This window comes from Amblyomma americanum, chromosome 6 (assembly GCF_052857255.1).
Source record: "Amblyomma americanum isolate KBUSLIRL-KWMA chromosome 6, ASM5285725v1, whole genome shotgun sequence".
NCBI lineage: Eukaryota > Metazoa > Arthropoda > Arachnida > Ixodida > Ixodidae > Amblyomma > Amblyomma americanum.
The window spans coordinates 9,389,805-9,414,642 of record NC_135502.1 but is presented as its reverse complement, the minus strand read 5'-3'; the positions used below and the strand labels follow the sequence as shown (position 1 = coordinate 9,414,642).

At 43.6% G+C, this 24,838-nt stretch overlaps 1 protein-coding gene across 1 annotated transcript in view; it reads right to left on the bottom strand.

Annotated features, from left to right (window-relative positions):
• Positions 1-927: 927 nt before the first annotated feature.
• LOC144136270 (unhealthy ribosome biogenesis protein 2 homolog) overlaps positions 928-24,838 on the bottom strand; it is a 66,984-nt gene continuing 43,073 nt past the window's right edge. Inside the window, exons 20-29 of the mRNA XM_077668479.1 lie at positions 24,314-24,427; positions 23,377-23,463; positions 20,923-21,201; positions 15,970-16,257; positions 10,317-10,442; positions 9,595-9,702; positions 7,885-8,080; positions 7,115-7,214; positions 2,878-2,989; positions 928-1,109 (exon numbers count right to left, since the gene is read on the bottom strand). Of these exons, the coding sequence (XP_077524605.1) occupies positions 957-1,109; positions 2,878-2,989; positions 7,115-7,214; positions 7,885-8,080; positions 9,595-9,702; positions 10,317-10,442; positions 15,970-16,257; positions 20,923-21,201; positions 23,377-23,463; positions 24,314-24,427 (1,563 nt within the window). The 3' untranslated portion in view covers positions 928-956. The remainder of the gene's footprint in view (positions 1,110-2,877; positions 2,990-7,114; positions 7,215-7,884; positions 8,081-9,594; positions 9,703-10,316; positions 10,443-15,969; positions 16,258-20,922; positions 21,202-23,376; positions 23,464-24,313; positions 24,428-24,838) is intronic.

Sequence of the window (24,838 nt, the reverse complement as noted above, 5' to 3'; positions counted from 1 at the left end):
TGCTCCACCCCATTCTTATCCTTCTAATTTCCCTCTCATGATCCGGATCAGCTGTCACTACCTACCCTAACTAGACGTTCCTTTACCATTTTCAGCACCTCACTGCCAATTGTGAACTGCTGTTACTTAGCTAGACTGTTGAACATTACCTTAGTTTTCTGCATATTAATTTTTAGACTGACTGTTCTGCTCTGCCTGTAACTCACTAATCATGATTTACAGTTCACCTCCGCAATGACTCAGCAAGGCAATGTCATCAGCGAATCGCAGATTATTTAGGTATTCTCCATTAACTTTTATTCCCAACTGTTCCCAATTCAGGATTTGTGCATGGGTGCCATTTTATTCGAGTACGAAAGCGAACACAGCAGAGATACCTGTGCGCTGTTCTAGATTTTAAATTCGTCGAGTCGTAAGGTCGCAGCGAGATAGTAAACGTAACACTCATTGTTGTCCGTCGCGAATATCATTCTAAAAATGCGCTGCTTCTACAAGTCAGCCACACGGGCGCGCATTTTATCGCATCATGCCGGTGCGCATGCCGGCTCTCAAGCCATATCTCGAACATGCCTGGAAAAAAGAAGGCACAAAATGAAAAGAGGGCCACCAGAATGCTACTGCTGCAGCGCCGCTTGGCGTTTTGGCGAGCTGAAGCACGAAACATTGAGAAGCACGAAACATTGAGAAGAGTTAAGCGACGTGCCTGCAGATAAAGGGCTCCCATTGGCTGCCTCGATCCCAGATGCCGCCTGTAAATGTCGTTATGATAGTTTTCTGTTGCTTCGGCTCCCGCTGCATGGAGCATACCACTGTTGTCCCCGATAGTACATGCAGTGTGCATGTTTCATTTCTGTTACACGTCATATACAAAACAGGAGGCAGGTAAAAGAAACTGCACTACGCAATAAAAATCACACGTCTATGAAGAATGTTTCAGCATTTTTACTAGAGTTACCCTAAACTTTTCCTCTGAAGCGCAACCTCCTCGAGTCGGCGAAGAGAGTCTTGAACACTTCTGTTCCCTCCTTGGGAAGGGTCGCATGTACCATGGCTCTTCTGTGCTCATCGGCAAGCTCAAACAGTTTGTAGACTAAAAACTGCAGTGTTTTCTGTAAAATGAACCACAAACAAAATATTAACAGTAACAACAGTAAGTAATAGTAAGGTGACAGTAAGGCTCAGTAAGAAAGCATGTAATGAATCAACAAATATAGCCACCCAGTTGATTTGTGAAAAGTACTTAAAAACTGCATTTTTCACAATTTTTAGTGTAAATCAGGATCCCTAGACTTCAGTTGTGATTGTTATGCTTGATATAAAAGCTGCATTAGGCAGCGTATGAAAAACAGATTTCATCAGTCATCATTTGGTGTGGAAGCTCATTTAGAAGCACAAACTTTCTACATAAGTACAAGCCATTCAGTTTAAACCCCATGAGGGGCTCTAGAGCATTATTCAGCTTTTCTGCACATCTACAAGGCTAGAACAGCTGGCATATGCAGAACCTGAAACACGGAGTAATCAGGATCGCAGAACTGCAAGCACATGTATGCATTCAGCAACAGTATCGCTAAAATTTGCAAAAAGGGCAGTAAAGCACATCAACTTACACAGATACTGCAATATGTCACAAATCATTGATACAGGCCTAAGTATACCAAAGCATTAGCAGACTGGCAGTCTCGACAAAGGGCATGATACGATGCCATACAGCACAAAGTCAAGTTAGCATTTAGCCTTCAATGAAATGCGGTGGCAATGTTTTGAGGTTAGGTTAGGTTAGGTTAGGTTAGGTTAGGTTAGGTTAGGTTAGGTTAGGTTAGGTTAGGTTAGGTTAGGTTAGGTTAGGTTAGGTTAGGTTAGGTTAGGTTAGGTTAGGTTAGGTTAGGTTAGGTTAGGTTAGGTTAGGTTAGGTTAGGTTAGGTTAGGTTAGGTTAGGTTAGGTTAGGTTAGGTTAGGTTAGGTTAGGTTAGGTTAGGTTAGGTTAGGTTAGGTTAGGTTAGGTTAGGTTAGGTTAGGTTAGGTTAGGTTAGGTTAGGTTAGGTTAGGTTAGGTTAGGTTAGGTTAGGTTAGGTTAGGTTAGGTTAGGTTAGGTTAGGTTAGGTTAGGTTAGGTTAGGTTAGGTTAGGTTAGGTTAGGTTAGGTTAGGTTAGGTTAGGTTAGGTTAGGTTAGGTTAGGTTAGGTTAGGTTAGGTTAGGTTAGGTTAGGTTAGGTTAGGTTAGGTTAGGTTAGGTTAGGTTAGGTTAGGTTAGGTTAGGTTAGGTTAGGTTAGGTTAGGTTAGGTTAGGTTAGGTTAGGTTAGGTTAGGTTAGGTTAGGTTAGGTTAGGTTAGGTTAGGTTAGGTTAGGTTAGGTTAGGTTAGGTTAGGTTAGGTTAGGTTAGGTTAGGTTAGGTTAGGTTAGGTTAGGTTAGGTTAGGTTAGGTTAGGTTAGGTTAGGTTAGGTTAGGTTAGGTTAGGTTAGGTTAGGTTAGGTTAGGTTAGGTTAGGTTAGGTTAGGTTAGGTTAGGTTAGGTTAGGTTAGGTTAGGTTAGGTTAGGTTAGGTTAGGTTAGGTTAGGTTAGGTTAGGTTAGGTTAGGTTAGGTTAGGTTAGGTTAGGTTAGGTTAGGTTAGGTTAGGTTAGGTTAGGTTAGGTTAGGTTAGGTTAGGTTAGGTTAGGTTAGGTTAGGTTAGGTTAGGTTAGGTTAGGTTAGGTTAGGTTAGGTTAGGTTAGGTTAGGTTAGGTTAGGTTAGGTTAGGTTAGGTTAGGTTAGGTTAGGTTAGGTTAGGTTAGGTTAGGTTAGGTTGTACGAGAACTCAGCAGCAGAACACCCCAGTCATTAAGTTACCACCACGGGTAGTCCTGCAAAATACTAACTGTAGCCATTACACACTAACCTTCACAGGTGGATGCAGTACTGTGTTGATTGATTCCTCAATATAGTCTGCAATAAGAAATCCTCCCACTTTGGAAAATTCTTTCTTGTGCGAGGCTATCTCACCAGTCAATCTGTAAAAGAGAGTATGCACAATAAGTCAGTGTTCAGCAGCATTTCTTTGAAGATGCCTGCCTTCAAACATCATCCTACAGTAGTGTTGAAATCTGGGTCAGTTGGTACATGTTCAGGAGTAAACCAGCCAAAAAAAGACAGAACACAGCGAAGAGACAAGGCACACACACGACGACTGGACTAGCAACTGTGCTTTATAGAAGAAAACAGTCTCCCAGGAAAAGTGGAAAAGTTTGCGCAGCTAAGTTAACAACAATCTACATCTAAAGATAAGCTGTGATCTAACGCCGTTGCGAAAGGAAGCTAAGTTTCTTCTGCATGAGGTAGATAGAAGGACTGCTGACGCAATCATCTCCTTGAATACTAATGAGGAACCCTTCAAGGATTTCGCGCTCAACTTTTCCCTTGCCTCTGCCAACAATACTAACATTGGAAAATAGCGGGTAGCAACCGCATTCCCGGCAATGTCGAGGCAAGTTAGCGCCGTCAGTAGGGGACAGAGAGTTGTGGTGTTCTCTTAGTCTGTCACTAATACATCGGCCTGTTTGCCCAGTGTACACATTTTCGCAGGTCAATGGAATTTTGCAAACCACACCTGTGGCACAGTTGACGTAGCGGTTTCCATGCTGCGTCGAAAAAACCGGCCGATAAGTCCTGCCACGTGCAGCACGTGAGCACAGGCGTGAAAGCTTGCAGGGAGCTGAACACACAACATTGACACCCTGCTTTCCGGCGACCTTTTTGATGGTGTGGGCGACTTTATGCACATAAGGCATGACTTCAAAATTTCTCTTTTCCACTGTCGTTGGGTCAACCCTTTTGACGTCTCGAACCTTTATCTTTTGCAAGAGCGTTTCGGCCACTGCCCTCAGAAGTTCTTTTGGAAAACCGGCCGCCTCCAAACGTTCATACGGGATATCGAAGCTAGTCTTCATGCTGCGGTGGCAACTCTTTTGCAGTACATTACGGAAGCAGTTAGTAGCAATCCCCCTCTTGACAATCTTGGAATGAGCTGACGAGTACGGTAATAAGGACTTCTTAGTTCTAGGCATGAAGCACCAGCAAACATGGCCATCGTCACGAAATATTAATTGAAGTTCTAAAAATCTAATCGAGTGGTTAGCGGGTAGTTCATATGTAAAACTGAGGGCACTCGAGCAAGCTTATAAAGCTGTCAAAATCTGGTTTACAACCACATGCAATGAGTCACTGGGTGAAAGATTCAAAAGAATCATGTAGTCATCAACATATCTAAAAATTCTGCACACATGTTTGTCAAAAAGAACGCCTTGCAACGTGTTGTTAAACTTTGCTAAAAATATATGGCACAGTACTGGTGCTACGCTTGCCCCAATACAGATTCCTTTTTTCTGGACGTACATGTCATCCTTAAAATCAACAACTATAAAAGAAAGATAAATCGTTAACAGCTCAAGGAACGTATCCACAGAAACGCCACTAGCATTTTGAAAGGCGACTTGACCCTGTTGTTCAATCAGCTTACGCACCGCAACAAATAGATCACCATGAAGGATGCTGTAAAACAAGTCCTCAATGCCAATGGAAAACGCACTGTTGGCTCCAGGGATGCCTTTGTCCAGAACTTCAATCACTGCAGCCGCGCTCGCAACACAGTAAGGGTCCTGAACAGTGATGGACTGTAGATGTCTCTGCAAATGTCTCTGCAGCCGGGCCCGAAACGCCATTTTTTTAAAACATTTCGTCAGCGCTTGAAGAATTTCCGCCATTGGAGAGATTGTGTCGTCGTGCCTGACATCCTTCCCAATTGGTACCTCATCACTTTCCCTGTGAAGGACAACGGTTGCTGTGCAGCTGCTATAGAAATTTCCCAAGCATTAATTGTTGCATGGCTTTGTATTCTCTATTGCGCGCTCTACCGTGTATTATACCCAGGGAAGACTCGGGAGAAAAGTTGGCTGCCATCACTGAAGGCTATGAAAGCTGTTAAAAGTACAGTTTGAAGTTTTATTCAATCAAAGTGCACTTTTAAATAGAAGCAAAGAAAACAGGCACACAAATGACTACCAAGAACTCGTTCCTCAATATGGCATGGAAGATATTCCTAGCAGTTGCAAGGAATATCTGCCATGCTAGCATTGCTTATGACATTCTCTCGCTTTCTTGTATGTGTTTGTAGCTGGTTTCGTACCTCGCCCTTGGCTTGATCTTTATCTCTAGTTGAAAAAAAAACCCTGAGCCCAAAAAATTCCCCTCTTTCTATGCTAATTGTTAAGATTCCCTGAAAAGTCGTGAAGATTCTCTTTTCCCATGAGTTCCAATTTTAGACTGAAAATCCCCCAAAACAGAAAATTTCCCGATTGGAACACCGCTGCAGTATAAGATAGCCAGGTGAAAAAAAAATGCCATGGATGCAGTGTGCTGTTTGTAAGCAGTCGCATGGCACACTGTTGGTCAGAATATAACACTTGCAAATGAAGAGAAAAATCTACTTTCATGAATACATATATTAGAATAGGCAAGAAAAAGAAAGAAAAATAAAAGTGCTGAGCCTATGCCACTGTTCTGTGAATATTGTAAATATTAATATGAAGCACAGCAAACAATTAATACACAAACTGTTGTGTGTTCATGGCAAGAAAAAAGTAATCAAGTAGACTGCCATAAAAACTGTATGCCTTTATGGCATTTTTGTTATTTGCTAAGCACTGTCACTTACAATGTCTAAACTAGTAGCTTATAGTCTGAAATAATTCTTGGCTCAATTAATGAAATGATAAAAATTACAAAACGTGTGAGGCACATTTATAAATTTATATAATTTATAAAATGTGCCTCACAAACAGTGAACTCTCCTTTGTGTCAAATATATGTTGAGAAACCGGTGACAGTCTTTTCATTTGTAATACACATCTAGAACCATGCTGTTGTCAGTTTCTTTGACAAAGGAGTATTTTTATAAATTTTACAAAATTTCAATCTGCAGCTTCATCACAAACACAGCAACAGATGGCACCACCGATACTAATATATTTGGGAAGGTCTGAAACATAGCGCATTAATCTAGAAATGCAAAAGTGGGCCAATGGTGTAACTGAATCATGTAATTAAGAATATTAATACAGTATTAGAAAGCTGTACATTCAAATGATAAAAAATGAGTAAAGTAAAGGAAGGCTTCTGTTAAGTGGGACATGGTGGGTAAAGGGTGAAGCAGCTGTACAGACATCAAAGATGCTGGTAGGAATCCGGGAGAGCGTAGCCAACAATACCTGCAGCACCGTATCTATTATAGGCAACTGCGTTACTGAAGAGGTTGCATGCACATGCAGTACGAGTTGGCCAAGGGTGATAAACCACAAGTACAGTCTTGGTCAAAAGTCTTAAGGCCAAAGGCTTTTTGCTTCAACCCCATAACGGGGCCATTACGGCACCATTAAAGATTGAATGACCTTGAAATGCTAGCAGAAGGCTACTTCTTGCGGTAGAGAAGCTTCCTGCTTTACTTGTGTTTTGAATGATCCGCTACACGGAGCATTCTAGGAACATTCATTTCGCTGCAGCTGAATGCTGTGGCCTTAAGACTTTTGACCAAGACTGTACATTCTTAATGCTGGAGAATCAGCGAAAGAAATGTGCACTTTCCGCAGTGACTTCATTGAGTGAGCAGTGACTTGCTCAGCACAAAAGAAGCAGTAAAAATGGTGTCATGCAAATGAAAGCTGAGTGTACAAGATTGTGCACATCATCATGGTAACTGGTGACAATGCATGAATATCAGTGGCCAGTATGGCATCAAGAGGGACAGGTGCAATTTACACATGCAGTTTCTGAAAAGATGTATGTACTTGTGGTTCATCAATGCATCCTGGCTTGTGCTGCGCATGCGCATAGCCTAGCCAGCAACTCAGATGACTGTGATGAGATGGTGTGGCCACAACCTCCCATGTTCCTACCAAGTTCTTTGAAGATCTGCACTATGCAGTACGGGTGAGGCTATGATACATGCAACAGCTCAGATGGGTACAATCCACATGTCACTCAGTTATCACACTCTGAACTCTACCCACAGCAGCACAGTGAAGGGCCCTCTGCAGCTAAAACATATGGTGAGAAAAGAATAGAGGTAAAGCTAACATTCTCACCTTTCCAAGGAAAGTGCACACATGTGCACCTGATAAGCCACAACCGGTTCAGATTTCAATTGTTCAGATCCACCCACTCTGATGATGCTCTTGAGAAGATTTGGAGATCAAGGCAGTCAAGGCAAATGCAGCAACTCTGCCTCTACATTGAAGTTGTAACAGAGGGCTACAGCACATATGCCATGCTTAGGATTTTATGCAGAAGGTAGAGATTCAGACACTATTTCAAGAATAAAGGATATGCTAAGGCTACACTAGTGTGCCCAGTCTCGCCGTCACTAGCATAGATAGGATGCAACTAAAAACATTAAAGCATGATGATTTCAAGTTCTTTGGACTTTAAAAATTGTTACTGCCATTATTGAGGTTTCAACATTCCACATTGTTTTGTATACGCTAGTACTAGTGATATGAGAATAAAGAACAAAAAAATGCCTCAAAGAAAGAGTGGAAACCTCACTGAAAGATTGTTACTCGCAAAGTGTTTCATAGAGTACATTCTGCATGTGCTTATGCATGTTTTAAGCTACAAGAAAACTTTAACTCGCACAGTAAGTATCATAAGCTGTTTTCCTGTCAACAATCTGGTTGTTCAGTAATTATACTGATGTTTTAATTATACACCGGTGCTTACTGCATACAATTTTCCACAAGAGTATTGTGGCATCAAGTTTTGGCTGAGATACAAACAGCACATCTGAAGCAAATTAATCTCGAAACACGCACACTGCCAGGCACTAAGGCAGGGCAAAATAAGAAATAAAGGATATGAGAGACGCAGGTCTGGTAGGCTACCGTGCACCCAACAACCATTACAATCCTCTTGGTGAGGAATATGCTGAGCAGCCTGCATGCAGCTGTGACTGCCTGGCAGAAGTGCTCAGGACTGCGGCTCCACAGAGACAGCAGGTTGAGGCTGCTCAGTGACTGCAGAATGATCGCACCACCTCGATGTGAAAGAACAACCTGGAACAGAGTGCACCGACCAAATTGAGAAAGAGATCACAAATGTGACTCCAACAACAAGGTGCATGTAAAATCGCTTTTCTAATTATCCTGTGCTGCATATTACCCTGTGGTGCACATATTGGTAGGGCCATCGTAAAACTGTGATGTCAGTTTGCAGCCTCAATGCAGCCTGCAATGTATGCACCAGAGACCTTAACTTTTTAAAGCACAATGACAGCACCAAGCACTGAAGAACAGAAGGGCGCAACCATTGGCAACAATAGGCAACAAAGCTTAGCAAATTGCTGTGCTATGATGGATAATAAAATCTGCACAAGGAACACAACAGCACTACAGAAGTCCAGAATTGTCCTGTGCTGTTTTACTCTGTTGCGTAGTATTCTTGCTGCTTGTTGCATGTTTCCTTTTTTTTTTTCAAAGTTGGATGAGCATGTGATGGCTGCGATGTCGTTGGGTAGGTCATTTCATTTTATTACCTTAAAGACCCACGAGGGGTATTACATAAGGGGTTGCATGTCAACAGCAATCGGTATCAGTTGGTGTAAACTGCCATGTGAAGTGAGATCAGGCTACAGTTTGTGCATTGCAGATCACAACGAACACAACCACAGAGAAAGCTTACAAGATTTGAGCAGCAAGAATGCTACTTCTGTTGCAGGGATGAAGTCCTAATGCTGACACTGGTGGCGTGTTACTGCCTTGTCAGTACCTTTCACAACTCGTGCAGCAGTACACAGTCAAATCTTGATGATACAATCATGACTGACATGAATTTCAGGATGATACAAATTTGTAAAACTGCCTGGCCAGACTAAATTAAGTACATTTTGCAAAATTTCGTGCACTCTGAACACCTTCCCACATCACTATATGGAATACAAACATGCAGTACAAACCGTGAATAGTGAGCAATGCATGCAGATTTTGTGAAGTTTCAGATGATATAAATATTTTATGCAACTCAGTGAGGTTTGTGTCACTGAGATTTTACTTTAAACTGAGTGCATGCAAAGTGCTGTCATGAAGAAATATTGCTATGCTAATGCCCCCTGCTCAACAGAAATCAACTGCACTATAATTTCTTTCACTCCAGCAAAATAGCAGTAAATTAAGCGCCATCTATAGCAACATACACTTTAAACGTTGTGATAGTATGTAAAAACAGTTCTGATGAAAGTGTACACAGTCAGACCTCATAACAATAAACACTGATGTACGGAACTGACAGACAGACCACAGTAAACAGCATAAGGATGTTTTAGCGGATGACATAGAAAAGACTGGAACACGAGATTGGGTGCCATATCAGCAAGAGAAAAACAATTTATTATAGTTTCTACTCACTCCCTGATGCAATCTTTAAACCAGTCCAATTGCCGAACATGTAAAAGTGTACACGCTTCGTCCCTCGATCACAAGTGTAAAGATGCTAACCGCATTGGCAAGCAGCTCACAGTGCTAATCTCTCACTTGTGAATTGCGGCTGTTGCTGAATAATTCGGTTTTCTTACCCGCCTCATGGTCAGCAGTGTTGAAAAGAACTTGAGAACATATACAACAAGCTCAGGGTGGTTGGTGACATCGTACACACTCAGGATGACAGCAAAATGCTCGATAATCTGAAATAAAATAAAGATAACAAGAGAAATCTGAGACTCCTTTTCAACACCCTTGATATCGGCCACAGAATAAACAATTGTCATTTAAGTGGTCACACCTGTGACTATATGAGCCCTCTACACTTTTGTGACGTTCCGACCACTTCAGGACTAAACCTAGGCATAGCTGACATCGAGCAAAATTACTAAGGACACACCGTTGACAATTTTACAAATTTAGGTTGTCCTAGTGGAGAGACACATTATGAAATGAAGACTTAAGACATCATTTTTTAAGTCCTGCAGAAGGTATCAAATATCTGCTTCTCCATTTTGAACAAAGTAAATGACACGCAACTGTCTTGCTTCAACCACATTCCATAAGGCATCTGCTGGCCAAAATGTACGTCCCACGTTTCCCATCATAATCAGAGCAGTGCCAATTCAAAATTATTTCACTGCCACAAAAAAAAAACACTAAAATTTCCATACATTTTCCCTGACTTCAAAAACTGGCACTGCAGTTCTTGCTGCAAATGGTTAACACGCCCCTTGTTTCCCACACAAGAGTAGCAAATGCCTTTTGCTATAAGTAAGCATCTGCAGGTAGTTGCTCTAAAGAGAGCCACACCCACCCTGTGTATTATCAGCATGATGTCCCTGGAACTTCCACCTTGCCGCTGGCTGTCCACACATGCACAGACGAGCTGAAGAACCTGGAGATGCACCTTCATGAACACCGACTGCACATCATCCTTCATCTGCAAGCATAGGCAATGAAAAAAAACCCATTCTCATGTTGTCCTTTTTATTTTTTACTATGCCTGACACATGCTTTCAGAAAGAGTAAATGGAACTGTAAGCTTTGAGGGGGTAAATAAGGCTTGAAACATGGCTAGTCGACATTGCATGGGAGATTTAAGGATAGCGCAAAGCTTGTAAAAGTGCGGACAAGAACAAGAGCAGACAACAGTGAAGAACGACTGTCTTATGCACCCCATGTTTTTACAGTCCTTATCCAGTTGGGTACAGATGTAGCGCTGTCCTGAAATGAGTTCTGAGGGCAAAAAGCCATGTTTTACTCACTACACAATACACAAATACCCTTTTAGTACACTTACTACACCGTTTCTCTACATGTTTTGCACACAAGCGCATTGCGGTGTTAAGAAACTGAAATGTAGATGAAAAATCAGTCAGGCTTAGGGGACATGGCGACTATCAGTGGCAGATACCGTAAAGGTGATTATGTTGCTGTAAAAGCTGTACAAAGCTCATTTTACTTGAGAGTGTGTGGTACGCGGATACCGATACCATCTAAACCAACCAGACGATAACCATGGTGAGATTGCACATACATACGCCATGCAGGCCTGGTCGCCATTTTCAAGCTCTGCCCAGTTTGCACACAATCACATGCATTTTTTGTGTGTGTGCTGGCTAGAATGGGGGCACAGGCAGCAGCACATGCAGGGAAGTTGCACCATGGTGTATATCTTCTGCGCCCTAGACCCCGTGCCACAGAGCCCTACTACACTGTTCAGAAGCAAACTCCTTTAGATATTGCTGACAAAGGCAGTGTACTTGCATTACCCGCACCTCTGCAAGGTCTTCCTTTAATTATTACCTTTATTGCTTAACGACTGTTCACTGTGTGAACCCACATAAAGAACCTAAAGCTACTGCATCAAAAAAAGAAAAGGCACTTCACTTTCCTGTGCAACTCAAATCAACCATGGTTCATTACATTCATAGCTACTGTTTAATTTGAACGGACTTTGGTAATGAGAAGAAACAGCCTGCCATGACACAAAGCGACGCAGAATACGCTGACAGTAAGGACCCTAGCTTTCAAAGATTACACAAAAATTCAAGGATTTTACCATTTTTTGTGGAATTGTGTGTTTGCAGCCATATTTTTTTTTTTTGATGATGCAGTAATAGTTAGTTAATTCAACCCCCATTACTTTGGAAATCCAGAAAATTAAAACTGCCAGTGCTGTCCTGGCCAATACCAAAACAAGTCAATGGCGTCAGATGCTTGCTAATTCGGATGCTATGGGTGTCGCAATGGTTCAGTCGAATGGGCTCCCAAGGAAGGTTGCATCTAGAAATGACCGGCATGGCAAGCAGCCGTTGAAATAGCCAGACTCAAACCTCAGTTGCATGCTGCAGAGTCATTCATGCACCTCTGAGATGCACGCAACGGCCAGCATGACAAAAAATGGGTTGCCTTATCTCCGAGAATAATCCAACTGCGTAGTTTGGGTTCTGCTTTTCGGAACTTCGAGCTGGCTCAGGGCAATGATGGCTATTAGCCGCGCATCAGACAGCCAACCCAGCCAGGCTGCATGTCATTTCGGATGCTGATTGGCACAGCTGTGCGTTTCCTTTGCTTTCATCATGGCTTCTTCCAGTGTGCTCCATTCTTCCAGCGTGCTGAAACTGCACACTCGGCGCATACCATTTGTACCATTTGAAGTCCCATTGCATGCAATGCAACCGCTAGCGAGGGAACTCCAACCTAGAGCACTGCACGGGCCGCATTCCGAGGCCCAAGCCTGGCCTCAGCCCGAGGTTCAACGCCCAAAGCCCTAGCCTTGCCTAGGCTCACTGCTTCAAGCCTGGGCCCTGCCCAGGCATACTACATTATCACTCTATTGAGCCCAGGCCCGACTCGGCAAGCTCGATGTGAGGCCTCACCCAGCCAAGAAGTAAATTGCTCTCTGACTGCAAGTAGCCTCCTGCTCCACAAGTAGAGAAGTGGCCAGCGAAGGCACCTAAATCAAAATCACATGAAAAAATTGGTTTGCTGAACACAAAAGAAGATAAGATAAGGTGGGTTTGCCTGTGCATGTTTTTGAACAGTGATCCTGTTAGTGAATAGCCCTGAAGCTGTGATAGCCAAATCAAACGGGTTGCTTAAATGCGCAATAAACTCTGTGTTATCTCTATATTTTAAATCAATAATCTTAAGGCCCACCATGTCTAAATATTAAAAGGTCTTCAAAGCCGTAGCAGTGTTTTTTTTTTTTTTTAATGAGTATGATTTTGCAGGTTGAATTTATGGACGCGCTGGCCACGTTTCTAGTGAGACAAAAAACAAAAGCCCCTATTAATTGCGTAGTATGTGTTCGAAGACCTGAAGTGTCCTAAACTAATATGCTCTTCTCCAATGATGTTTCTCGTAGTTGTAAAAATGCGTTTTGAAATGAAAGAAGAGGATCAGACTACGTGGGAACAGACAGCTACCCATCAAGCATTCGAAATGAGGTCCTTCTCCAGTAGTTCTTATCAGTCAGTCCTTATTTCGCCTGAACAGAAGGCAGAAGACACAGAAGAAAAAGCTCTGATGAGCTTGACTGGCTTCTGGGCCCAATGTAAGAACAGGTACAATTGTAGTGGCTCAAATAACACAAAGAGCAAAACCAAAAAATTTACAGGCAGAGAAGAGAAATCACGGAAATGAACACAACCAATCAATGGTAAATAACAAGAATGGCAGACAATAACTGGTCCCATGAGCTTAAAAAAGATTAGGGTATGAACAAACAAAATTCCACAGTGTAGGCATTATACTGCAAGTTTAAAGCTGTAGAACAAATGACTTCAAATGTCCTTGAAATCAGACTTCAAATGTCCAGTTGTGAGTGGTAATACAAAATCGAGCAGATGCGGAGTGCCTTCTTGTGTTCAGTGTGGTGCGTGTGCACTGATAGCTGAAACAGGCCAAGCCAACAGTGCTGTGTACTTTAGTCAGCAAACGCACTCGTGCAAATAAACCCTGTGTCAAGAATTACAGTACTCCACAAAGAATGCTACTGTAGAGCAGCCTGCTGCTGGATTTTATGCTTTCTATTTTTAACTTCTCCTATATAGATCAACATGGCCGGGCATGCGCATCCAAAGTTACTTGGACAGAGCACTGCGAGCAATGCTGATTAAACTCTGTCCACAAATGAGCCTTTTTCTCATTGCATGTCAACAAAACAGTAGTAATTATTTGTTTAATGCACCCACTTTTTTTCCACAAAAGTTGACATCAATTTGGAGGGAGGGTTCATTAGGCAGGGAAAAAGGTTTTGGCAGGTTTTTTTTGGGCGGGGAGTCCAAATTTCATACAGCATGTCTGCCAATCTGCCCACCAGCCAACCTGCCTATTATCAACAAAATCATGCGGTGAACCACATTCGTGAGGCCCATGTTTAGCATCGTTCGCTTCAAACGGTGTTTGTTTTATCACTGGGCCATCTGCCAATTCTGTGACCGTCGATGGTGCCGGCCAATCGCGGCGAGCTAAAGCGAATATGCTTCAGTGAACACTGCACCAGGCCAAGTCAAGTGTGAATTCTTTAAGGAAGGTTAAAAAAATTTGCAGGATGGTTAAGAGTGTGCACTGCAAATGTTTAAGTGTTAGCTGTGGTGTAAAAGTGGTGAGGCATTTTCGCTCCCGATCTCACCAAATCACTTGAGGGTCTGGAGGTCCCGTTCCTTCCATGGCATATCAGTGCAGATGATGTTTTATAGTGTTCTGACTTAAACTGATAAGGTCCTCTCCAATGCTCGCGCGTTCGCTGGCTTTCTAAGCATACGCTGGCACAGCCGGGTGCGCAGCAGCACGCCGAGCAGGCCACTGCCCCCAGCACTCCTGTCACGATTACACAGCATCTTGGCACCCTGCCAAGTCCCCGCACCTTCACAGGAGCTCTCCTCAAGATGTATTTCGGAAAACCTGCTGTGATGCAATCAGTGCACACCATCTTGGCACGTTGGCATGTTGCCAAGGTCTGTGCTACGGACAGCGCAAAATTGAGAAACGCACTAAGAAAAGCTAATGCTTTTGTGGTATTGTGCCACCAGACCTCCGTGGGTAGCGTTTTCGCAACAATGGTGAACTCTGAACAATAAAAACTAAAGAACTGCAGCCCAAATAAATTTTGCACAGTTAATGAAACATGCACGTCTGATAAATGTGCCAACTATGCTTGTGTTTTGTCAATTTAGATAGGAAGCTACTAAGTGGCTAACATGCGTAGTTTTGGTCAATTTTGAAATTTTTGGTATTTTTTAAAGCACCCGTTCTAAATAACTATTCCACTGGAACCAGAAATTGCTCTCAACATTCTCAGATTAACATTTAAATGCCGCTAAAGCAGCCCTCTTTTTTTTTTGTGCAGTACTTTTCCCGAAATGTATTCTGCAAGCAGGCAAGTTGAACAGAAATGCTGCTTTAAGTATATTTTTTTCTCACTGCACTCGTACCAAAAATTACTGCTATTAACAACACATACCATTGAAACATAAATGCACTTACCTTTCTAATGAGCTAAAAATTGTTTTTCTATTATAAGCAGGAAGACCACACCAATCACACAAAGATTGTGCAAAATGGCCAGTGGCTGCAAAAAGGTGAGACCCCCACTTTAAGGTGACTTAAGCGTGCCCATAGTTTTTACAATATTACTATATTTATACCAAACCAAAATAATGCATTTTTTCTTTAAATTGCCTGCTTCAGAAAGCTCCTCGTGTTATATTTTGAGCCAAGTTACAGATATCAAGTGAACTTTTATACGCTGCTCTTTAAATGACCCAGATCTGTTATATTTGGCAGTGAAAAGAAATCAAAATAATGTTGCCCAGTCCGCACCGCCAGATGCACAATGGCTTTGAGAGACCTAAGTGAGTTCACCCACCAGGCTTGTAAGCTGTGAGGAAAAGCCAACTTCTAGTGGCCCTTGGATCACGGAGGCGAAGCACGCGGCATGCACTGGTGATAAATACGTACATAGTTGTTTAAACATGGGGATATAATAGCACAGGCCGTTGAGAAAGAAGAGGGGGCAGTAAAAGAGCCGTTCAAAGCAGGGACTATGTGGCACAAAACAGGCAGCAGTGAGGCAAGAAGCGATGGCTGTTACTGTGCACAAGGCTGTTTACGGAATATTGCAGAGTCTGTTTTCAATTCGTGGAATTTTAAATTTTCCACTGCACAAAATTCGAAGTCTTAGCAATAATTCTTGTTACAGCTAAAATGGCAAAACTATAAAAAACGGTTAGCAAGCAGCTGAAACTGAGCTAACCAATTCTGAATCATAGTTTCTGTAACTATGTAGTCGTGCTTTCTCAGCTGTTACAAAAGCTATTATTACGTATTCAGAGCCAACTAACTCAGTTACGGCTCCTTTGCTGACTGCAGGCTGCTTCAATACAAGCGTATGCATTCGTTTTCTACTGCACAACAGGACCCAAACGCGTGCATGCCCATAAAAAACCTCCAGTTCATACCAGCGCTGAAACCAAATCTCCAAGGATGTCCTTCAATTCCACTGCTGTGCAGGACTGGAAGAATTTCTCCATAAGCTTGTAGTGCTTGTCCCCAATGCAGTTCTCCAGAGTCACAACAGCAGTGCTGATGGGTGTCTCCTGCAGCTGTGCAGTGGCTCTCAGTGCAAGCTGTGTGTAGATGCCCTTTCCCAAAGCTGGAAAAGGCACAGAGAGGAGCTCCGGAGATCTGGTCCTACAGTGGGCTATGCGGGCCACGACTTCAATCAGCGTGTCAGCAACATCGCTTGCCTGCAAAATGGGTGACAGAAAAAAATTTGGTGAAGAAGCATCATGTAACATCTCAATAAGAGCCTGTTTTTGTAAGACCATTACAGAGTTAACACAGCTTGGGCAAATAGGTAGCTGACGTCCCACATCACCACTTGATTTTTGTTTTAGTGCTTCCGAACCTTCATTACTTTCACTAAACAATCTTTCACTACTACCTGCTATATGTTGCTTCCATTGTGCAGTCAAACTATGAACCTCTGCTTATGCCTTGCATAAGAACAAATCCCAAAATAATAATTAAACCAGTCTGCTTCTTAACTAAAAAGGGTCTTCATTCAGCACACAATGCTATCTAATCTCTTCACGCTGCTTTACTGCTGAACACCACAAGAAGGCTCCCACAGGAATGCTTCAAAATGAGGTTCGTTCATCTGCTCATTTTGAAGCAGCGAGGACTAAATAAAGTTGACAGTTATGCTTAACTGTACTTGACTTGCACTACAGCTAAGCCTGAATGCAACAAACCTCTAAGTAGTGAATTCGTTGATAATACGAAGTTTAACAATTCCGGCAATGCCGCTCCCATTGAAATGTGTGTATTCGAGAACTCTATGTATTGAGGGTGTAACGGCAGTTAATTTTGATATAACGAACTTGCTACACCCACTGCCTGTTAGCTAGTGGTGATTTACTTGAAACTGAGCTCAACCATGCAAAAGTTTCATGGTAGTGAAACAAGAACTGGCATGAGAGGAACGTCTATGACTGCAATGAGTGACCACAGTTGACATAACACGCCATACTCCAACGCCACCAGCACATCTATGCGGCAAACGCAGCAGTCACCACTGCTTTCACTTTTGGAAAGTCGCACCATGTAGCACTACAATTGTTCATGCTCAAAAGCAGCAAAAATTAATAGGACATACCAAAGGCAAAAAACATGCAGAGCTGAGCAAAGAAAACTTTAATGTGCATAAGCATACGAAATTAAGACAAGTTAGCTAGCGTGCCGCAGGCCATGGAGGCCATTGGTGACGCTGGCTCATTCGATGGCCTTGGACTGAATGTTGGGGCCATCACTGGACCTTAGCTTATCCCAAGCTTGTTTAGAGCGATCAGGCAAGAGTTCTGAGGGAGGATTACAAACTTTGAAAGCCCAGAACATATGGTCGTTCTTTCTCACCACAAAAGCGGCAGGAGAGATTGATACTTTTACTTATGAATTTAGATATGCACTCTGGATTGGGGACGGTCCCCGTCTGTAGTTGTCTCCACATGACTTGTTGTCTGGGCAGTGTTTTATGGGGTGGTAGGAGCGTTCTTCTTATTGCTTTGTAGTAATGTGCAGTGAGTTCATGGTAAGATATGATTGGCTCACCGAAGGGTTCCGGTTCCTGACTGTGCCACCGCTGAGCAGGCTAATTCTCGAACATGTTAATGGGCAGCCTTACTTTCCGGACTCCCCACATGAGAGCGCCCATCGACACTGCGTGGTTGCTCACATGATTTTGGCACTGATAGCTCTCGCGCATCGGGAGTGGGAACGGTGGAGACCGCTGGCGAGCGGGAACATGCGCTAAGAAGCAGGTGCTTCTGCGGCCGGTTTAGCAGAGACCGCCGGCAAGCGGGAACATGCGGTAAGAGGCAGGTGCTTCTGCGGCCGGTTTAGCAGTGGTGGCGCGACCATGCGGGCTCTCCACTAGGCCGTGATGCCTCAGACTCCTCCACCACTCTCCCCAATCCACTGGTAGCTAGCGGCATTGTGAGAGTCGCAGTGGAGGTGGTGGCAGCTGCTGCCCCAGTTGCGCTACTAATGCGATTGCAAAACATTTCTCCTGCGTTTTTGACTTCGAGTGATGGGAGTTCACTACAAACATTTCAAGGTGATTTCCCCAACATTTGTTTCTTATTTTGGTTTTCGTTCTGCACTGTCCTTTCGAGTCTTCACATGAAAACTGCATGTAATGGAAACCTGGACGTAACAAAAAATTGCAGACTTTTTTTTCAATTTCATTACAGTAGAATTTCGGTGTTACGGACACGGTTCACACGAACTTCGTGATGATACGAATTTGTAAAATTCCCCGGCCGTAGTGCATTGTGCACAATGTGCGGAATTTTGGATGTTCCGAACTCTCTCCCACATCACATCGGATGATATGAACACGCAAGCCGCGATTGCACCCTCGAGCACTGAGCGCAGCCATCACATCACAGAAATCGCGATCGCTAATCATGCGGTATGCACCGCGAGCAGTGAGCGGCGGTGCGCGGCCCTCACATCGCCGAAATCGCGATCGCTAATTGCGCGGTACACACTGCGAGCAGTGAGTGGCGGTGCACAGTGCGGCAGTGCACGGCCCTAACATCGCCGAAATCGCGACCACTAATCACATGGTACGCACTGCGAATTGTAAGCGACGGTGCGCAGGCCTCACATGGCTGAAATCACAATAGCTAATCGTGCAGTACGCACCGCGAGTAGCATGGCTGCACGGACGTGAATAAATCCCGTTAGCTGTAAAGAGATCTGCGTGCATGCATTTTCTATGCTTCTGCATATGAATTTTGTTCATTTGGATGACACAAAATTTCGGATGACACGAATTTTTTCACAACCCCATGAGATTCGTATCACTGATATTCTACTGTATATGCAATCCAGCTTTAACTGTAGTCCTAATTCAAACGGAGGAAACTAACTTATTATACTGAAAGTCCTCACACAAACAAGACTCCTTGGAGTCTACAGAGGAAGCATGATATACGCGCCTATTCTGCATGCAGTACGACTTCGGTAAATTAAGTGCACTGGAGCATCGATATGCAATTTCGTCTTGATAAGGTTACTACAAAAGTGGCCACAATGAACGACACTGCACTGAGACAACTATGGCGCCCATGTATCATCCGGCAAAAGCAACACCCAGACCAAATATGCAACTCTAGAATCAATAGCCAAACATCCCATCCTACAGCCTGCTTTTAAAGCCACACACAGAGTGCCAGAAAAACCATTGCTTTTACACTTGTGTGCGGGGCAAGCTCTCACCAGGGTTGTGAAACAATGAGCATTCTGAAGACCATTTATGTTTGCTAAGTTGACTGCCAGTACAGGAAGAATGACCTGGCATGCGGGTGGAAAGCTAGGCTGGTCAGCTAACGTGCGTGTTCAAAAGCAGAGTGAACCAACTGGACATTGCAAAGATAAGGAACAAGTGCTTTCCCATGCTTTTCATGCTTTTTCTGATATGCAGTTGTTTCACGCTGCTTTTGAACCTGATCTAACTTATGATATACGAGTTTATGGCTGATATACCATGTATATACTTGCAACATGAATGTTTTCGCATAATGAATGCACCCCCCCCCCCCCCCCCTCTCCAACTACTTTGGCTGTCAAAAATCGAATTTTTTCTTCCCTCCTGTAATCAATAAACCTCATTCTTTTGGCATACAGTCTGCTGCAGGTGGCAGGAAATGCTAGCAGGCTCCTTTTTTTGAATGTCGAAACTACTCAGTAATAATTTAGAGCTGCACCTGTCGAATCTCAAGACTATTATCTCTGCTTATGGGATGAATGGCCAATAAGCATGTTTCGCTAGGAACCCGTGAACCAATAAATGCTACAGCTGATCGCAAAGAGTTTCTCAGTGCAATCTGCCATATTAAGGATCGCAGTAACATGTTGTGGCTGGGCTTTCTGCTAAATTCTGTTGGTTATGCTAGAGTGACCTGTAGCTGTGCTCTCTTTACAGAATATTATGGGCCACTAAGCAAGTTATATGAGCTGGTGTAAGATAAAAGTTGCTGATGATACCCTCGAGCATGGAAACTACTCAAAAGAGTGCATTGTGTTTCATTAACGCCACAGCGTTAAGGGCCCCGTGTCCCAGAAAAGTGGGTCGGCGTTGGCCGTGAGCAAAAAATCCCAGAAGCATGTATGAATAAAACCAAGTAGGAAATAGGTCCAGTTGGGGAATCAGTCGAGTTGGGGAATGGAACCAGGGCCTCAGGAGTGTGGGAGGAGCACACTAGCCACTCTGCCGCTCCAGCTCCATGGTTTGGAATGAACAAAGGCACCTCTAGTGAATATGTGTTGGGTGTTGTTTTTATGTGGGCCCAGTTTAGGTGTCCAGCGCCCAGTCCAGGTGTCCAGCAAGAAATGCCAGACAGGAGTCATTTCCTTTCCTTAAAACCAATTTTCATTTCATTTTCCTTCCCTTATTCAGCTGTCCACCAGATATGTGAGACAAGCATCTTTTCCTTAAATTGTCCAAGGGGCCACTGCAGAACAGGATGTTCCTCTTACTCTTAAAGACGAAGCTTAAGGTCCTCCAATTTTTTTTGAAGGTGAATTGTACCATATCAACTATTTATTCCATCAACCTATGTTCTGTCCCATTTATACTGCTTCAAAGTTTTTCTGAGTATTTCCCCCACGTAATGAATACACACCTCAAATTTTGACATTTTTATAGAAGAAATAATGTGCATTCATTATACCGGTAAATACAGCAAAACTAAACGCATAGAAAAAACAGGGTTCCTGCAGAACATTCAGCACACTGAACAGTGCCCCTCTTCTGGGACGGCACACAAAAGACATTCTTCTGGAACAAAATCCTTGTATAATGCTGTATAATGGCACACAAGGCTGTCACAAGAGATCACGCTCACCTCTGGCTGCTGTAGCTCTGCCGTGGCCATTGAGAGGGCAGCCAGGGTGTCTTTGCTAAACAGGTCCTCTCTGATTTCCCCATCAGGGACCAGCCTGTTGGAACACAGTGCATACTGCACTTGCAAGAGAGCAATGGTGTAGGTGTGTCTTTGCAACTCTTCCGTGAGCTTGCCACAAGCGAGCAATCGCTGCAACCAGGATGCAACTCCTTCTGAGAGTGCATGTGCCATCTTCTGGATGTAGCCCTTGACATCATCATAAAGCTTCCTGTACAGCTCCTGCAGAAGGAAGGCAAAATTGCTTCTCAATCTCCTCAGCACACACAGGTCTACAGCATGACATGCTCACTCCGTGGCAAATTCACTTAATGTGATATCCATGACAGGAAGACACCATAACACGATCCACTGCCACCCCATTACTGTCTCCTTAAAACATAAGTTGCAACAACGGATGCACACTAGTAATGAATCAGCTCAGCAGTGAGCACCAACTAGCAAGGCTGTCTACTTCCGTGTGCCTCAACAGATGACAGAATTTAGGAGACATACCAATGTCCAGTGCTTTGCCCATTTTCTGGAGCTGAATCAGCATGCCTCGATTAGTTGCCCGAGCACATAGCATAAACTGGCCATTTGGCATGTGGCCTATCATAAAGAAGCCATGCCATTTTAACTTGAAGCCAAGTTGATGGAAATTCAGCTGTCTGGAAACGGGTCCTGATTCAAGTTTCAAAACAAGGCATTACAACATTAGCCAGAAGCATGCCATGCTTACAAAGTGGAGGGGAAGAAAAACAACCAGTGCATAGGAAGAACTCAACAGACGCCTTGTGTAACATATCATTGAAGGAAGTTGGCACCAAATTGGTGCAATTGACCCCTGGAGCACATAAGAAATTTGCCTGAGCAGGTTAACTGAAGCTAAAGCATGACCAAAGCTTGTCGGATTAAGCCATACACGGCTGCCATACACCATACACAGCCATGTACAGGCAATACACAGCTGCCCGTGTAAGCAACATACCGTATTTGCTTGCGTAATTTGCGCACCCTCAACTTTTTGCCCGGATTTTTTAAAAAGAACTTTTTACTCGCATACTCTGCACTCTCTGCTGCGCCAAACTACCAGCATGCACTAGGATGCGTGCACAGTATGCGTGGGAAGATAAGCACAGCCGCATCGCCGTGTGCGGCGGTGAAAGGTTTTAGTGGTGAAGCAATGAAATGCGCGGTGTTTACCAGGCTCGCTCGTGCTGGTGGTCACTTTCCCAAATGAATAGTTGCACGCATGCCGGAATTCGAAACTAGTGAGTCGTTTGCTGTTTGGTTAGCTGCTAATCAGCCAGGCCGCAGTGAGGGCACCGTTTTATCACCTGTTATCTCCATTTGCCTTTGACTGCTGGCTTCGCGATTGTATTGTGGCACATTTATTGCTTTGAGCTGCACATGTACCGTCATGCGTCCTATATTTTGAGTCAACATTTTTTTTTTTTTGCAAGCGAGGGGTGTGAGTTGGGGGGGTCGATGTATTTCATTTATTTCATTTATTTACCCTAAGGGCCCTTTCGTTCAATACATAGGAGGGCAATATACAATATATACTGCGTGTTAAGACCTTTGTAGAGTTTTGTAGGATGTGTTCACAAAATGTTCGTGTAACTTCCACACCCTGATTTTGAAACCTTAATTTAAATAAAATAAAGTGCGCAAATTATGCGAGTAAACACAGTATATACTGTGTATTGCTGCTTATATGTCAAACCCCTCAGCATGCACCCCTTGCTGGCCACAAAAAGAAGTTGACTCCAAATATAAGATGCACACCCCCTCCTTCCCAGCTCCTCATCATGTAGTTCCCCGCAGGATGGCATGACGGTGCATGTGCAGCTCAAAGCGATAAATGTGCCACGATACAATTCCGAAGCCAGCAGTCAGAGGCAAATGGAGATAACAGGCTATAAAGCGGTGCCCTCGCTGTGGCCTGGCTCTTAAATAGCTTAACAGCTACCATAGCTGGCTTTAAGTTTGCTCTGAAACACTGCAAGCGTGCAGTGAGCAGGACATCTGACAAGGATGACAACAGCATTCGGCATGTTGCAGTGCAAGGACTTCAAAGCTAGTGCCAGCTGGGCACATTGGTGCGCTGTTTTTACTTGAAAACAAAAACAGAACAAAATTTGCACATTGCGTACTGGGCTACACCCTGAAAATTGGCCCCCGAATCTGGAAAAAAAAAAAGTGCAGCCCTTACATACCCTTGTATGGTATACTGGAGATCAAAGCACTGTGGTGCAATCTATTGTCCACAGAAGAGATCACAAGGCTAAGAAACATCGAGAACTTGTTCCAGACAACATCGAACCAATCGGTACTGAGCAACCACGGTTCTGCCACATTTTCGAGGCTATAAAACAGCTGGAAATAAATTTAAAGGCTGTAAAGACAACTTACCAATACCAGCTCCTTGAAAAGTACCAGCACAGCTGTTGCCCATGCTTTTGATGGAAGACCTTGTTCTGCTGTAATCACTTCCTTGGCCTATGGCAATTAGAACATAACAGCAAGCAGTCAACAGAAAACTCCAGAACATCAGCTGATTTTTTTTAATTAGCTATGTCAGCTCAGCTGCAGCATGTAAAGAAGCAGCTTTGCAAACTGAGAGCTGCTTAATGCAAGGAACTGGGCATGTTGGTACTACATACTTATAGCCGTGGCCCAGTGGGTTGGGCGCCCGCCTCGGCTGCGGGAGGTGGTTGGTTCGAAACCCAGCGCCGGACACCCACCGGTAAAAATGGGTACAAGCGGCCCCCGGCCTGGCGCCCGGCTTTCTTTAGGGGTGTCCGCTTGGGAGAGGCTCCGTAAACCCCGCTGCACCCCTCGCAGGCCAAACCCTAATTTCGGACAACCTCGCAGCCTGCCACGGCCACGGCTACATACTACATACATACTTATAGAAACTGACAGCAGTGCAAAAAAGACGACAGACAAAGATTGAATAGAACGGCGAAAAATTGCAGCCAGTCAAAAATCAGAATGTGTTAACTAGTAATTTTTATCACTGAGAAATTAGAGAACTACATCATCATGAGACCTCTGGGCCATAAGGCACGTGAGACTCAGGTGTGCTGAATTTGAGAGCTTTCAGACTATCATAAAAAATGCAAAAGCCAGTGGCTTCGAAACTCCCAAAGAAACGATAGCTAAGCTAACACGCCACAATGCCGTAATGCAGCAATTCATATATGAGAGATTCTATACCGAAGGCTTCAACATAAGCCAGTTCCAAAGAATTTTTGCTTTCGCTACCGGTCAAATACTAGTAACTAAAGCTGCAATCTTCCATTCAGTATAGGTGACAACCATTGTGGCAGATGAACTGCGAGCTTACCTCTTTCACCAGAGAGTTGAGGGTCCTAACAGTGTTTTTCTTTTTCACAGCCTGGTGCACTAGAGCATCCAGTATGCTCTCGTACAGCTGTAACATGGACTTGTCCTCCAGAGCCTGCAAAACATAAGTGTGGTAAGGGGGAACTTGAGGAAAGCCATGCAAATTTATAGCACAGTGTAAAGAGCATCCAGTATGCTCTCGTACAGCTGTAACATGGACTTGTCGTCCAGAGCCTGCAAAAGTGTGGTAACCAGGGGGGAACTTGAGGAAAGCCATGAAAAATTTATAGCACAGTATAAAAGTGTATTAGTTGCAGAACTTAAAGGAGTAGAGACAAGAAATTTCGGTTGCGTGTTTTTCTTCTTTGGCATTAGTGTACATGGACCACCATGTGGTATTCATCTACAACCACTAAATAATTTATAATCGAATTTCTTCTTTGATCTGCTTCGCCTTCGGTTTCAACAACCAAGCGATGGCTGACTTCAAAGGTCAGTGCAGGTCATGTAAGAAATGAAGAAAACT